This window comes from Colletotrichum navitas, assembly GCF_030913465.1.
Source record: "Colletotrichum navitas strain CBS 125086 chromosome Unknown LY79scaffold_163, whole genome shotgun sequence".
Lineage (NCBI taxonomy): Eukaryota > Fungi > Ascomycota > Sordariomycetes > Glomerellales > Glomerellaceae > Colletotrichum > Colletotrichum navitas.
Genome location: NW_026850709.1, coordinates 2,090 through 17,858, shown reverse-complemented (window position 1 = coordinate 17,858; position 15,769 = coordinate 2,090). Strand labels below are relative to the sequence as shown.

The 15,769-nt window shown below is 50.9% G+C and overlaps 5 protein-coding genes across 5 annotated transcripts; all 5 read left to right on the top strand.

The window, feature by feature from the left end:
- The first annotated feature begins 837 nt into the window (after positions 1-837).
- On the top strand, positions 838-1,499 carry LY79DRAFT_112730 (uncharacterized protein). Its single transcript, XM_060550715.1, has one exon. The coding sequence runs from the start codon at positions 953-955 to the stop codon at positions 1,400-1,402; it is 450 nt and encodes a 149-aa protein (XP_060407306.1). The 5' UTR covers positions 838-952; the 3' UTR covers positions 1,403-1,499.
- A 2,342-nt stretch (positions 1,500-3,841) lies between these two features.
- LY79DRAFT_112720 (uncharacterized protein) lies at positions 3,842-7,619 on the top strand. Its single transcript, XM_060550714.1, has 2 exons — positions 3,842-5,186; positions 5,259-7,619. Exons 1-2 carry the CDS (start codon positions 4,040-4,042, stop codon positions 7,580-7,582), a joined length of 3,471 nt encoding a protein of 1,156 aa, XP_060407305.1. The 5' UTR covers positions 3,842-4,039; the 3' UTR covers positions 7,583-7,619.
- Positions 7,620-8,645, top strand: LY79DRAFT_681846 (ankyrin repeat-containing domain protein; the record flags this gene model as incomplete). Its single annotated transcript, XM_060564575.1, has 1 exon — positions 7,620-8,645. A coding segment is annotated over one exon (912 nt), but the record flags the coding sequence as incomplete, so codon positions are not given.
- Positions 8,646-9,267: 622 nt separating this feature from the next.
- LY79DRAFT_619550 (major facilitator superfamily transporter) lies at positions 9,268-11,660 on the top strand. The gene is made up of 2 exons (XM_060562041.1): positions 9,268-10,169; positions 10,251-11,660. Exons 1-2 carry the CDS (start codon positions 9,760-9,762, stop codon positions 11,434-11,436), a joined length of 1,596 nt encoding a protein of 531 aa, XP_060407303.1. The 5' UTR covers positions 9,268-9,759; the 3' UTR covers positions 11,437-11,660.
- Positions 11,661-12,835: 1,175 nt separating this feature from the next.
- On the top strand, positions 12,836-13,991 carry LY79DRAFT_572743 (family 43 glycosyl hydrolase). The gene has a single exon (XM_060559400.1). It carries the CDS (start codon positions 13,034-13,036, stop codon positions 13,979-13,981), a length of 948 nt encoding a protein of 315 aa, XP_060407302.1. The 5' UTR covers positions 12,836-13,033; the 3' UTR covers positions 13,982-13,991.
- The last annotated feature ends 1,778 nt before the right edge of the window (positions 13,992-15,769 follow it).

Below are 15,769 nucleotides of genomic sequence, written 5' to 3'. Positions count from 1 at the left end.
CCAAGAATGTCGGTGATGCGCATCATGAAGGCAACCGAAAGCCAACACTACCGCCAGCTTTAGATGTGACCAAAGTGCGTACGTCGCAGTGCCTTCACGACATCGCGCAGCCTTGTAGGGATCCAACCAGTGCCAGAACATCTGTTAATCCAGACCCACCGCCCAGGTCCACTATACTGACACGTATACCTACAAGCCTAAACAGGCAGTCTAGAGCGGGGATAGTCAAGCCGTTTTTCTAGGACTTTCTGTGATTAAACAAGTGCATTATGACTGTTATAAGCCCAGTTTGCGCTGTGTGCCTTAATGGTACAGCCCTTGAGCTAGCGTCTAAGCTTCATAGACCCTACAGGTTCAAATCCTGTCAAGGCCAGGGACAGGTCGCAAATACTGCAGCTACCTAGATAAGGCAGACAGCAACCACCTAGACTTTGGCGAGATGTACTTAATTAGAAGGTTGAAGAGTTGTAGTAGTATCTGCCCTAGGGGAGTTCTGAGTGCGGACCTTTGGGCGGCTATGGCTTCCATTCTAGAGCAGATCCACATAAGCGGGGCTACCTGTGATCTGGATCGAATACGAAGTCTGCACAAGCCGTACGCTAGTCCTATTACAGAAGGCGGTCAACCTACCTACACACACATTCACATATGTAACCCTAACCCTTGCCACCTAACTTGCTGATGACGTAAATGACTCCCAGCATATGCTACATCTAGATCCCTGTTTCTGCCAGCCCGCTTACCCCTTTCCAGCAGCCTGTGGCCTGTGCGGACTTCGTATTTGATGAGAGGATACGGTAAGGCGTTAGTTGTGCTGCCCGGAATTAACGGCGTCGTCTTTTGCGTGACAGCGTACGGAGTACATATATCTGCAGTGGATATATAGAATCAACTCCTGATTATAGTATCCGTACCTCCCGAACAAGCCGAAGGGTAATGGTTTCAAATCTGTATGGACGTGAGTCATATCCTCGCCCGTGGCAGGGTTCTTGATTCGTCTAAAGTTGACAATCGCTGGAGGGCGCTCCACGATACCCTCCAACGGCTGCCCCCCCGTCGACTTCACACGAGTCGTCAAGAACGGTTTTGGAGCTTGTACATGCGATCTTTATTAGTCTCGTCGCCCTCGCCCCCTGCGAACGCTTGCCAAACATGTAATCACATCAAAGCACAGACACGCAGGCATCAACACATACACACATATAAATGGTATTGGACCTTTCGAGGGCAAAAGTTTGATTTGTTCAGAATTCCATCTTACTGTCTTAATTCGACGTCGACGCCCCAGCCCGAACCGAAAGTCCACTATGAAGTTCAGTCTCCCATTGCTTGCCGGTCTCGCTACGCTCTGCGTTGCAACTCCACCGAGGACTCCGGAGCCGGGCTTTGGAAAGTCACCTGAAGAACGAGTAAGTTTAGGATAACATAGGATCCCACGACGAGATATATACTAAACATCCGATAGGCAGTACGTTCTCCCCAAAGCCTCGACTGATCATAAGCTAATCCCTTACCTGAAACTAGCTTCAGCAACTATCTGGTAGAGACGGTGATAATTGTTGTTGTGAGTGTTTGCAAATTGAAGAGATATGACGCTAGCTGACATGAGCAATCTCAGGGTTTCTCGCAGGAGATTCAGCCGAAGACTGCGTGTGCCGCTGCGATGGAGCATTCAACGCCAAACCGTGTACAGCCTCTGCTTGCGGGCCACCGTGTCCTACTAGTACTAGTTGATATCGCTCGGTGATCTTGGCACACATTACGTCCCGGGCCATTAGGCGGGTCCAATGGCCAACCCGGTCTGGCTTGCAGCGCTTTGCTTCGCTCGCTATTAGGCTATTGTCACGATAGCCTCATGCATTTCCACCTTCTGTGAAGCCCTGTCAGGTGCTGTGGCACGTGGTGTTTCACATTCACTTCCCTATATATGGGACCTCACTTTCGTTACTTACACTTAATACATAGAAATAAGCCTTTTAGACCTAAATCCTCATATGCCCTGCTGTGTGCTCTAACTCGTGACAGCTATTTACCATGCATAATTTCAGCCGGTTGCGCCCAGTGGTAATGCCGACTGTTTGCTACGAAGCTCCTTATTTGAGAGTCCTTTCGACGGATCCCCATACCACAGTCGATCTAAGAAAGTCGTACTTTCGGCCGATTCTTTCCACCCAAGTCGAACGATTCGTCTCGGGGATGTGAACGTTGTTTGCCAAATAGAGTTGACGGGAGTGTCCGTCACATCCACTTAGAAGTTACCTAAATAATCGATCAATTAGAATTTCGGAGCAGTGAAGAAAAGCTTATGTTGTGGGAATCTAATATGTTTTGGTGTGGAATCCGCCTCGCCGTGCTAGCATCAGGGTAGTTGCATTCGCGATGAATCGAGCTAATAAATCAGAACATTATATCTTGCAGCTTCTTCGCCACCGCCGCGTCCTTCGATCTCGCAGATGAAACCAAGGGCTAATTGTTTTGTGATTCAACAGCAAACCCCTGAGTACTAACCGCCTTGAAAGTTGAAGTTTCGTGTGACGTGCCATTATCAGAGACATCTCTGCCATCGCGATCCTTTTGTAAATTGTCCTCAAGGGACATGTGCCCATGGCGAAGCACGGGTTGGACAGGCATCTCTCTCGGCTCAATGCGGAAACCATAACGCTAACTCAGTTGAATAATTAGTGGCAACTGCTGCTGGATGTTGATTCACAGTCACACATTGAATCGATAGCTTCGTTATTGCTGAAAAGGTTGCTAATTTGACGTGCAGGGTTAAACTGTCCAGGTTTGGAATTTCACTTCTCTCCTGTGCAGTTCTGGCAAGGTTCTAATATTTGAGTACATTGCTTGTGACATCAGTCTGCATGAAGGCATCGGCACTGACCGAAGGCCGAGGAGGCAAACTTCGACCTGATCGCAACAATAACCAATCATTAATACAGGCTTTCTTGAACTGTTCGAATTCAACCTAAATACGATGAAAGTTCTAGGGAATAATACGAAAGAATGCTTCGCAGCTATTCTTGATGTCCAATATATCGTCGACGATTCAACCTCAACAGCAGTTGGATAGGATACCTCACACATCCAAGGTAAGTTCCTTTCACTAGTCTAGATTCATTGCAAACAAATCATTTGCATTTCACCTTGATCGAACCATGTCACTTTCAGGGTAACCCTAGGTCAAGAATCAAATGTTTCAAGACCAACTGTTGCCCGCCCCAACATCGTAGCTGTCGATGTTTTGCTATTATTGGTATTCATTACTACATCCTCTGATGTTCAACATTCCTGTCGAGTTGTCGAATTGACGCGAAAAATTGTAAAATAATAATCTATTATTATTAAAAACAGGCAGGGGAATATTCATATCAAGGCAAGGAAACCAAATGTTACGTCACGTCTGCTTGCATGCGAGTGATCATCTTAACAGCCAATACCTATGAGTGAAATCGTGACCACATATAATTGAAAAATGTTTTGATTGATTAATTTTCCAAAAGCACGAGCTTAAGTTGTGAATGATGAACGCGTCCCTAGAGTAAAACAAGATCACAATGAAAGCACCAAAGTACACAACCCTAGCTGGGACTGTTGGTGCGAAGTAGCATCGACGTGCATACCGACCTACCCATCAGCGGATCGTGATTGGCCATGTGATGGCCATGCAGCTAAAGTTATATGATAGATCAGTCGATTATCCGAAAGTGGCTTAGAATGGAAATGGGATGCGTTCGCGGCAACCAATTCCATTCTCCATTCGAGGCTGTGTTTATGCAGCCTGATTTTGCACTCCACCAAGTCAGCGCGATAGGCGCCATACTTTCGCCTGTTTTTCTCCCTCTCAACTCTTTATCCATCCCAAGCTTGGTTCAGCAGCCTCACCCATCGCCCCTCTGACATTGCAGCTGCTGGGGCTCATGGTCTCGAGCGCGGCAGCGGCAAACTCGTCGTTCGCGAAAATTTCTATTACACATAGTGAACTGGCAAGACGAGGGCGAGCCGGCTGCGGTGAAACCTTGCTCGCAGCCTGCTCACAATGGCTGACTACAGTCATCACCACGATCGAGCCGGATTCAATCCGCACTGCCAGGGGGCACGGAGAAATTTCGACAAGAAACGGACCGAGCACGCAATCGGCGACAACGATGAATTCACGAACACGCTTCCAAAACGGCCAAGGTTGGCTGGTACAGCTCTTGATCATCCCGGCTCCAGGGCAGTCAAGCTTTCGCACGAAGCCTACACTGTGGGCTGGGTATGCGCGCTTCCCCTCGAGATGGCCGCAGCAGAAGCCATGTTAGACGACACGCACGAACCTCTGGCTATGAACGCCAACGATAGCAACGTGTATACGTTCGGTCGCATAGGCCCCCACAACATTGTCATCGCATGCTTGCCGTCGGGACAGTACGGTACGAACAGCGCGGCGGTGGTAGCAAACAACATGCGCTGGAGCTTCCCTTCGATATGTATTGGGTTGATGGTCGGCATTGGTGGCGGAGTCCCTGGTAAGGTCGACATACGCCTTGGGGACGTGGTTGTCAGTAATCCGACTGGAGGCTCCTCGGGTGTGGTGCAATACGACTTTGGAAAAGCTGTTCATGACGGCCGGTTTGAGTATACAGGCACCCTAAACAAACCCCCACGATCGGTGCTGGCGGCGGTCTCTAAGCTGCGCGCCAACCACGAAACACGACCGAGCCAGATTCCGGCAATCCTAGCCGACATGGGATGGCATAATCCTTACATGTCGGATTACCTGCATCAAAGCATGGATGAAGATCGGTTGTTCCAGGCCTCGTACGAACATACTGGCGGAGACACTTGCGATGACTGCGACGTCTCCAAGGTAGTAGAACGTGATCCGCGGCCAGCAGCAGCTACACCGAAAATTCATTATGGGGTTATTGCATCTGGGAACCAGGTCATGAAGTATGCGCAGACAAGAGACCGTATTGCTAAAGACCTGGGGATCATTTGCTTCGAGATGGAGGCGGCTGGGTTGATGGATAACTTTCCGTGTCTAGTCGTACGCGGGATCTGCGACTACTCGGACAGCCACAAAGCGAAACGGTGGCAGAGATACGCGGCTGCGACGGCAGCAGCGTATGCAAAGGAGCTTCTTCTTGTCACCCCACACGGGGATGTCGACCCCACGGTACAAGATGCAGTGCCTGACACTGGTGAGTTAAAGAGGTCAATATCTGGGCCGATCGATGCTCACTATTAACTAGCTCAATCACCGCCACCACCAGAACACAGGGAGAAACTGCTAGATTCCCTCAAATTCAGTCAAATCGACAAACGGCAAGCGAACATCAAAGCCGCCCACGCAAGGACTTGCGAATGGCTGGTTGAACATCCTGACTATGCAGCTTGGATGGATCGCCAGAAGTACTCTCAGCACCACGGCTTTCTTTGGATGAGGGGAAAGCCTGGTGCTGGAAAATCGACTCTCATGAAGTTTGCCTTCAACCGAGCAAAAAGAAGCAAGGGCAAAAAAAAGCTCTTGATCTCCTTCTTCTTCAACGCCAGAGGCGAAGTCCTAGAGAAAACGACTTTGGGCATGTATCGGTCCCTGCTGCATCAGCTTCTGGGAAGTGTGCCTGACCTGCAGACGTTGCTTGACGACCCGGATCTCATACCCTTGGACCAGCTAGATTCTGAGGGATGGGGCCTCGATCAACTCAGAAGTCTCTTCCGCAGCGCAGTCCGGAGACTAGGACAACGACAGTTGACTTGCTTCATTGATGCTCTTGACGAGTGTGATGACAATGAGGTCTCGGACATGGTCAAATGTTTTGAGGATCTTGGGCAGTATGCGGTGCAAAACGACATCAGTTTCTACGTCTGCCTATCCAGTCGCCATTACCCTTATATCGATATCGTCTATGGCCAAAAGCTCGTTCTGGAAGATCAGTCTGGACACGGGAAAGACTTGGAGAAGTACGTGCGCAGCGAACTCCGGGCTGGCTCTGGACCAAAGAGTGAGCAGGTGATTGCCGAGATTCTGCGGAAAGCTTCTGGCGTTTTCATGTGGGTTGTTCTGGTCGTCGAAATCCTAAATAAGGAGTACCGGAAAGGTCGGCTGTTCGCAGTAGAAAAGCGACTGAAGGAAATACCCTCCGAGTTGAGCCAGCTGTTCCAGAACATCCTAACGAGAGATCAAGAGGATATGGAGGATTTACTCCTCTGCATCCAGTTGTTGCTCTACAGTCAAAGGCCGCTGAAGCGGGAAGAGTACTACTTCGCCATAGTGTCGGGTCTAGAGCCTGGTACCCTAGGAGAATGGGATCCTGAGGATATCACTCACGAGTTCATGGACCGCTTGATTGTCAGTTCATCCAAAGGGCTTGCCGAGACGACAAAGTCAGATGACAGGACGGTTCAGTTCATCCATGAGTCAGTACGGGACTTCCTTCTCAAGGATAACGGTCTGCGTACTCTTTGGCCCGACATGGGAGACAACTTTGAAGGTCGAAGCCACGACAGGTTGAAGGAGTGTTGCCATACGTACTCGACGCAGGTTAACATCTCGGCTTACCTACCGGAAGACAAGTTTCTCTTGAAGACTTCCAAAGAAAATGCCCAAAGTTCGAGGGAGAAAGTGGCCGAGCGGTTTCCGTTTCTGGAGTACGCAACGAATCTGGTTTTACACCATGCCGAAGCCGCGGCGGTCCACGGGATCTCACAAGAAGAATTCGTCAAGGGTTTTGCAGTGGACCCCTGGATACAGATGAACAACTTGTTTGAGAAAGCCATGGTTCGCCGACACAAGCCTTCCTCTACAGGCCTTTTGTACATTTTCGCATCAAAAGGATTGACGAACCTGGCCTTGACAGTACTTGATGAGCACCCTAAAATTGATGTAGCCGGAGGTCGCTACACATACCCACTGCACGCAGCTATCAGCGAGGGCCACAAGAATACAGCTAATGCTCTACTTGATTTCATTGAAAAAGTCGCCAACGGAACGAAGCCAGATTTAAGTGGCAGTGAAGAGCTGAGAGGCAGCTGGCGTTCTATCAGTACGATTCTCGACTTGAGGGACGAAAAGGGACAAACGGCACTTTATCATGCCGCTCAAAGCAAAGAAACTGATATCGCAGAAAGACTTCTCGAACTAGGCGCAAGCCCCACCTTCCATATGCAACGTCTTCCCGCAAGCCCGCTTGTCCGAGCTGTGGAGAACAGCAATGTAAAATTTATGAGGCTCTATCTGCACAAGCGGGCCATATTCAGATCAAATCTCTCAAGTGTTCGAGGTCTATCAAGCCAGGCATCATCGGAAGAAGAACATAACGGAGAAGAGAGGCTTCTAGGGCTCGATGATGGCACTGTTCCATCGCCTGGGGATGGCAAGACTCGGATACTTGAGAGCAAGAAGTGCGAGGAAGACGTTTCGTGGGCTCTCACCGTTGCTGCGAGGACTGGAAACGAAGAGATTGCAAGACTTCTGCTACAATCTGGCGCGAACACCCAGACTGTCAACCCTAACGGAGGCACACCCTTGGACATTGCTTGCAAGCAGCGAGGAGGCCGTTGTACAGTTATTGCTGGAGAATGGCGCCAAGCTTGAAACCGTCGACAAAACCCGCTCGACTCCTCTTCAGGAGGCCTGCAGATATGGAAGCTTGGCACTTGTAAAGCTGCTACTGGAAGCGGGCGCAAACCTTCACGCACGGGACTGGGAAGGAAGGACGCCCCTTCGTCTTGCCTGCGCGAACGACGACCTCAAGACTGCTACTTTCTTGATTGAAGCAGGCGCCGACGTCCAATCGACCGACAACAACGGGAAAACCCCGCTTTTCTACACTGTGCTGCGACGCGAAATGGCTTGTTTGGATGTTTTGCTCTCCCACGGCGCCGACATCAACCACAGAGACAACCGTGGGCAGACACCTGTTTTTGAAGGCAGTGGGAACAGAGACAATTTCAAAAGGTTTCTGGACAAGAAACCCGATCTCACAATTTCCGATTACAGCGGCCAAACGCCTCTTTTTGAAATGAGCGCCTGGTCTAGCACATCCCCACTCAACGCGAAGTTGATGATCGGGGCAGGCGTGAATGTCGCGCATAGAAACAACAAGGGTCAAACCTTCCTTCATGTTGTGTGTTCAAAGGAAACATATAATATTTCTGACGCGTTTTTGGATTTTGTTCAATGGGTATTTGAACAGGGCTTCGACATCAACGCTCGCGACGACACTGGTCGAACCCCGCTGCTAGAAGCGGTACGAGCAGGAGAAGGAACGCTGGTTTCCGTCCTATTGCAACACGGTGCCGACCCTGATGCAGCAGATAACCAAGGTTGGACGCCGCTGTCCACAGTCATCGACCGCGACATCTCAGCGTACCAACGCTCTAATTCCTTGGAGCTTGTAAGGCTCCTCCTGGAGAACGGGGCCGATCCAAGAAAGCCAGGCCCAAACGGCGAGGGTCTGTTGGACATGGCTGTTCGGCTGGGCAGAGACGTACTGCTAGGGCCTCTAGGGGCAGCTATAGAGAAACGACGCCTCACCCAATGACACGGTCCAAGGAATCTATGTACTGTAGACTGTCTCGTAGTTAGATAATATTCTGCGTTTGCATCTGTTATAATGCCAGGCATACACAGCGATGTGGATGGACCGGAACTGACCTCACGTAGCTTTCTGACACGTGACCTTTCACGTGATATGGTAGCGTGACTCGTCAACGTGACTCAGTCACGTGACCCTCCTACTGACCCTCCCCCTTCTCATGAGCTTCACTTGGTAACCTACATGTATCCATTTGGGAACAGCATCTTCATAACAGCGATCACTGACCGGTACCTTGACACAAACACCGTCTCTATTGAAGAATCTACTGTTTTGTTGGAGGTGACATCATTCATTGATCAAGCTCCTCATCGCCATCCCATTACTATGTCACGGAATTATAATTTTGACGACCCGAGACGCAACTCAAAAGTTGGAGCAAGTGATGGCCCTAGGTGCCCATTACTTGTTGCCGTCCCCGTTACGCAGATAACATATTCGCCGCGCCAAAATAATACCCGTTTGAGTTTCGTCGGCTGTGCGGTAGATTTCTCTTCACTGCTCTCTGCGTCTCGGAGATAGTTTCTTTCCTGGCGAGCCAGGCTGACCAAAAGGGAGCGTTAGTTTAGGGGTCCAACCCAAAAATATAACCTCTTCTTCTTGCGCAACATCGCGACAGGACCCTTATTGGATCGCAACAACCGTACGTCACTACATTCTATACCGACGCTTTGGCGTCTGTACCCACTTCAGCCGGCGTGCCGTCATGTGCGCCGTTCACTTCAACATGTATGCCAAGACACTTCGATCCGTATAGCCAAACTTTCAGCTGCAGCGCCTGCTTCTTGTCGTCTCTTCGTTCGGACGGGTGTTTTGTATATGTGCACGTTTCAAGATCCGCGTCACACCTGCCAACCTTGTCCGCAACGACGTGTAAACCATGTCCAGACGTCTCCAGACCGGGGCTTAGTCAAGCAGAAACTTTTCCCGCGGGCGGTCTGAGTTAAGCATAGTTTGCCATGGCTGTTGAGTAGAAACTTTCGTTGACGTAGAGATCTCTGTCCGTGTCACCCCCTCCCGCGTTCGCCCGTCCGTCTCTCCCATCTCTGCCATCGTCCTGGGGGATGGGGCCGTGCCTCTTATAACGAATGGCCACCCTGCAGCCCGGTCTCTCGCCCTCACGGATGACTGTTCTTGATGACTGTTTGCCTCCCACGACGAAAAACGAAAAACAATGGACGCCAAGAGCCGCGAGATCAACCCGCGCAACGCCGTCAGCCTCGAGTCCCTGCGTCCGGTCAACCTGAGCTTCGAGTTCGACGATGACAAGCGGGGCGTCCCGCTCAACCTGTCGGCGTCGGCGCCGCCCACCATCTCCAACGTCCGTCTCGACGAGGAACTTGCCGAGGCAGACTTGAGCCCGGAGGACCCCAGAGATGCCAAGCTCATGAGGCGCGCCCGTTGGGCCCTCTTCCTCCTGGCCTTCTTCATGGGAGACGTGCAGGACGGGGTTGGGCCTTTCCTCGGCGTCTACCTCCAGCACCACGGATGGGCCCCCGGGCTGCGTGGCTTCGTCAACACAGTGAGTGGCATTGCCACCATTCTTGCAACAGGACCGGTGGGCGCCCTCATCGACGCGACAGAGTAAGTGCGGGGAGCCTCCTGATTCTTGATGCGTGCCGTGTTCACCAAGAGGGGGGACTGATTCTTCGACTCCCTCCCTAGCTACAAGCGCTTGCTTGCCGCAATCTGTGCCCTCCTCGTCGGCGTCTCCCAGGGGCTCAACCTTCTCTCGACCCACCCGGCTCTCGTCTTCTCCACGCAGATCGTGTCCGCCGTCGCCGGCACGACGCTGATGCCCCTGCTCGTCGCCCTCACGCTGGGCATCTGTTCTCCCGACCCGGTCGGCAGCCCCGACGGCAAGGGCAAGCACACCTTCCGCACCCTCAACGGGCGCAACCAGGCGGCCAACCATGCGGGCAACATGGTCAGCGCGGGCCTGGCGGCCGCGCTGGGCTCGCGCTTCGGGCTTACGGCCGTCTTCTGGCTCGTCATGGCCTTCTGCGCAGCGACGATAGCGACTGTCTTCCTGCTGCCGGCGCGGGCGATCGACCACGCGGCCGCGAGGGGAGGCGTCGCCGTCGATGATGCGCCTGAATCCCCCGTCTCAAAACCGGATACGCAAGACAGCGGCAGGTCGGGGACGGAAGACGAGGACCAAGCGGAGCGAGGCGGCGTCGCCTCCCCGCGCAAGACCATGATCGCCAAACTGAAGGACAAGAAGCAGAGGTTCTCCGTCAGCCCGCTCGGGCTCCTCTTCAAGAACAAGGCTCTCGTCGTCGTCGGCGCCACCGTCTTCCTCTTCCACCTCGGCAACGCGGCGATCCTCTTCCTCTACGGACAGGGGCTCGTGGCGATGGGCAAGGGCGACCCGGCCGGCACGACCGGCCTGACCGTCATCATCGCGCAGGGCACCATGATCGCCGTGTCGCTCGTGACGCCCTGGCTCGCCGGCCGCTACGGGTACTGGTTCACCGTCTTGGTATCGTACGTTGTCTTGCCCGTCCGCGCCGCCGTCGCGGGCCGCTATATCGAAAACTGGGGCATCTGGCCCGTCCAGATCCTCGACGGCGTCGGCGCGGGCATCCAGAGCGTGGCCATCCCCGGGCTGGTCGCCGTCATGATGGCCGGGACAGGGAGGGTCAACGTCACTTTCGGCATCGTCGGAGGCATGACGCGCCAGACGGGCGCCGCCATTTCGTCGTCGCTGGGCGGGTGGATGGCCGAGTACAAGGGGTACAGCTTCTCGCTGTACTTTTCCGGCGTCTTCCCCCTCGTCTCGGTGGCATTGTGGCTCGGGTTCTGCAAGTTGCTACGCCCGGCCATCGACCGGAAACCTAGGGGAGAGTGATGTGGGATGATGAAGCAATGAGGCGGTAAGTAGAGACAGCACGGGCTGTTGTGCTTGTGTTTTAGACAGACTTTGCTAAACCCGCGTCTTGTGCGTGCGGCCATAAAACCATGGCCCCCCCCCTGTCATGTTTTGGTGAAGCGTCTGATACCTGTTGCGGATGCCGGTGACATGGACCTGGGACATTGGTCCTGTATCACGTTTACCTGCCTATGATGAATGATAGATAGACATCACGATGCTAAACGTTCCTACAAGATGAGTGTTGCGCCACCACTCATGAGCCGCGTTGATGTTTGTCTGTGCATGACCATGCTTGCATTGCAGCCCTACGATCGTAGTGCCGTCTTTGACATCTCTGCGCTTGGTGATCTGACCCACGGACGTTCTTACCTTGCGTCGGTCAGGTTCCGGACCCAATCTTGGCTTCAGGTTTCGTAAAGCACACCGTAACTTCTTGGCACCATGACCCCTATCTCGCTGTCTCGAGCCTGGATCGGACGAACTAGATGACGTCCACTCAGGCACCGTCCAAGCGGTGATACCCCCGGGACGAGCTTCACCAATTGGTGCGATATACTCTGCCCGCCCTCTCTGAGTTACCTTCGATGCACCCAAAGAGGGGTGAATGCTATTTCGATGACCGTGCCGACTGAACCATTGGGGGTGGTCTGCGTAACATTCCAGGAGAGATCCAAATGGCGAAGGATGCTCAGGACGGTGGAAATAAAGAGGGTAAAAGGCGGTTTTCCTTCTTTGCGCCGTAAAGGCGATCTGATGTCCTCATCGGGTGAGGTGAAATTTGGTTTTATTGGGCCGCTTAATTAACATTTGATCTATCACCTTCCCGCCATTGGAGCGGATGCGGCCAACCACTACGCCGTGTTTCTTGGTACGCCATTCTGGACACCAATTAATATATCCCAGATCGTCTCTCTGCTCTTCTCACGGCGCAGTGCATCGGCAATGCTTCCCCACATTGGCGACGGATCCGGAAATGCCCACTATCACAAAGACCTTCCCGAAGGACGAAATACCGTTGCCCGATGGACCGGGGTTAGCGTCGTATCTTTGAGGATAATGTTACCCTGCTCCAAGTCCCAAGACAGTCACGAGCACCATTTGTACCGAACCCTGTTAACGCCTACAGCTGCTGCTCCGTATTCATACTGTTACGGATGGGAATTTAGGCGCCTAGACTAGCCATCAGATTCCCCTCTTTTGCTCAGTGTTCTCTGGAAGTGATGTCTTTATTAAGGGGCAACAAAAAGAATAGTGTGACAGGATCGTCCCCTTCCGCTGTCGTATTTGATAAGCGAATCTACCTAGTCACCAAACGGGACATAGCTCCGCGGTCTGTTGGCGATTATTCCGTCGCGCGCTTGAAAACACGATGCCGGCCAGTATGGGTCGATTCGATTCGATACCGGTGCTACTGGAACACAAAGGGGTTATTTCGATGCAAGTGCCGCACAGTTCTATAAGAGACGGGGTGGCGCTATAGGGTCTTTAACCAGCCGTCCCAGCAGCACCACATCATCTAGTCCAGAGATCGACAAGCGGCTACGCATTTAACCTTAAACTCGGGATACTAGCCATGTGGAAGCAACTCATCGGAGCCGCCCTTGCCGTCATGGCCATGGCGCCCGGCGTCAACGGCCAATATCCCGGTCCGGGTAGGGTTACGGGCGACACATTCACCCACGACCCGACCGTTGTCAAAACCCCGGGCGGCACATACCTCATGGCCTTTACGGCACCCAACATCGGGCTTAAGACGTCTACCGACCGGACCGCCTGGCGTGATGCCGGCGTTGCGTTCCCGGGCGGCGCGCCCTGGACCACGCCCTACACGGGCGGCGACACCAACCTCTGGGCCCCGGACATCTCCTACCGCAACGGCCGGTACTACATGTACTACTCGGCTTCGACCTTTGGGTCCCGCAAGTCGGCCATCTTCCTGGCCACGAGCAGCACGGGCGCGTCCGGGTCGTGGACCAACCAGGGCGTCGTCATCGAAACGACGCCCTCCAACGACTACAACGCCATCGACCCCAACCTCATCGTCGACGCCCAGGGCAACTGGTGGCTGTCGCTCGGCTCCTTCGGCACCGGCATCAAGATGATCTCGCTGAACCCGAGCACCGGCAAGCGCTCCGGCACCAACCTCTTGTCCCTCGCCAGGCGCACCGAGGCCGGCGGCGCCGTCGAGGCACCCTTCATCACGCGCCGCGGCAACTTCTACTACCTCTACGTCGCCTTCGACAAGTGCTGCAACGGCGCCGCCAGCACGTACCGCATCATGGTCGGTCGGTCCACCAGCGTCACGGGCCCGTACGTCGACCGCAGCGGGAGGCAAATGATGTCCGGCGGCGGCACCCAGATCATGGCGAGCCACGGCTCCATCCACGGGCCCGGCCACCCCGCCGTCTTCACCGACACGGACGCCGATGTGCTCGTCTATCACTACTACAACGACGCCGGCACGGCGCAGTTGGGCATCAACCTCATTCGTTACGATTCGGACTGGCCGGTTGTTTATTGATCCGTCGACGTGTGAGTTTCACGATTGGCCTGTACATACTTTCAATTCCTAGCAACATATTTCTGCTCCGTATAATATTACCTGGTGTCTGTCGATACATCCTTAAAGCGGTTTTCGTACTAGGACTCCTTCCTAGTCCCATCTATCGACGGGTTGATAAAGCACAATGATTACCTTTTTGTCGCCGCCGAATTTGCCGTATTTCTCTCACATCTTGAGATGGCCGTCATAGACCACGGTGCAAGTGTGGCTTATCGAGGATGAATGCGTCTTACAATACCGAGGGACCCCAGTAGTCTATATCGACTCAATACAACAAAAGGTCAGATACCACAACACCATCCGCTGGAATGCATTGACTGGCAAGTAGGTTTCAAACAGAAATTGTCCACGTTTGCATGGTTATCATTGCCTTCACCTTACTTTCAGCGCGGTTTGGAGATGGACGCAAGACGGTTGCTTCGGCAGCCCGCCTCCACATCCCGCGAGCATAGCGTGGAGAGTCCTCTTGACCATTGATATTTTTAAGCCCACTAACTTTTACCGTATTGTATTACTTAGGAACCGTTTAGCCCTGTCCGAACTTACAACTGCGAATGACATCAAGGGAGGCCAACCGGGCTTTTTCTCTATTGCTCATGTGCCACAGTTCAGCGGTGCAAACGCTAACGTGGGAGAAGGCTGAAACGACACAGTTAGCAGCTTCGGGGAATGTAGAGGGTTCAGTGAGTTTGTAAAATAAGTCAACCTACCCACTTTTTAGCACCCCCTATATTTTAGCATACTAAAAATAAAGCTATTATAACTAACACTACTTTATTTAATTAACTATTAATAACCTCTTAATACTATAATAATACAGCTTTTAGCCTTACTAGGTAATTTAGATATACTAGATTTATCTATATTACTTTTAACTTTACTAGCCTTTTACTATAATTACTACACCTCTTTAATTATTATAAACTTTATATTAAGATCTATATAAATAGCCTTTTATTTCTTAGGTATACTATTAGTAACTTAGGCTTTTAGAAGGCTAATTTTTTACTAGGTAGTAGCTAGTATATAAGACTATTCTTAGAAGCCTTTTTTAACCTTTATAAATAGTTAGTATTATATAATAATACTTTATTTTAGCTAGCTAAAGAGCTATAATTAGTCTTTAAGGTCTTTTATTTTCTTTAGTATAGACTACTTTACTATAAATAAGGCTAATACTTAGCCTTTTATATTATAAGTGTTCTAAGCTATATAAGTATCTTTAGTAGCTACTTTAAGTAGTATTAATAATATTATTATTAATAATATTACTTTTTAAACTAGTAGTTTATTTATAAGTAGCTTTATAGTACTAATAGTCTATAACCTAGTGTATTTCTAGTTACTTTTAATATTACTAATAGTTAAACTAGCTAGGTAAGCCTTTTAATAGTAAAAAAAGAAGTTCTTTTTACTTATAATAGTAAAGTTAATTTACTAACTAAGATATTTAAGCTTCTTTTAATATACTACTTTAATAAGGCTAAAAACTAACTAGTTAAGTAGCTAGAGAATATAAAAAGTATATAGTAGTAAAAATAAAAAATAAATATTATTAGTATAGTATAATTATATAAAATCTATTATTATATAGCTTTTATACTTATTTAAAATAAAAAGTTTAGCCTAGTTAGGCTAAAAAGGCTTAGTCTAAGAAAAAAAAACTCTTTATAGCTATTTAATAGTAGTAATATTAGTAGTCTATTTATTTTTTATTATTATAAACTTTTATTTATTATATAGGCC

Excerpts from the sequence above, each read along its gene's own strand:
- LY79DRAFT_112720 (XM_060550714.1), top strand. The coding sequence starts at position 4,040 with ATGGCTGACTACAGTCATCACCACGATCGAGCCGGATTCAATCCGCAC. Across the intron at positions 5,187-5,258 it reads AGATGCAGTGCCTGACACTG|AACACAGGGAGAAACTGCTA; the intron begins GTGAGTTAAAGA and ends CGCCACCACCAG.
- LY79DRAFT_112730 (XM_060550715.1), top strand. The coding sequence starts at position 953 with ATGGACGTGAGTCATATCCTCGCCCGTGGCAGGGTTCTTGATTCGTCT.
- LY79DRAFT_572743 (XM_060559400.1), top strand. The coding sequence starts at position 13,034 with ATGTGGAAGCAACTCATCGGAGCCGCCCTTGCCGTCATGGCCATGGCG.
- LY79DRAFT_619550 (XM_060562041.1), top strand. The coding sequence starts at position 9,760 with ATGGACGCCAAGAGCCGCGAGATCAACCCGCGCAACGCCGTCAGCCTC. Across the intron at positions 10,170-10,250 it reads GCCCTCATCGACGCGACAGA|CTACAAGCGCTTGCTTGCCG; the intron begins GTAAGTGCGGGG and ends CTCCCTCCCTAG.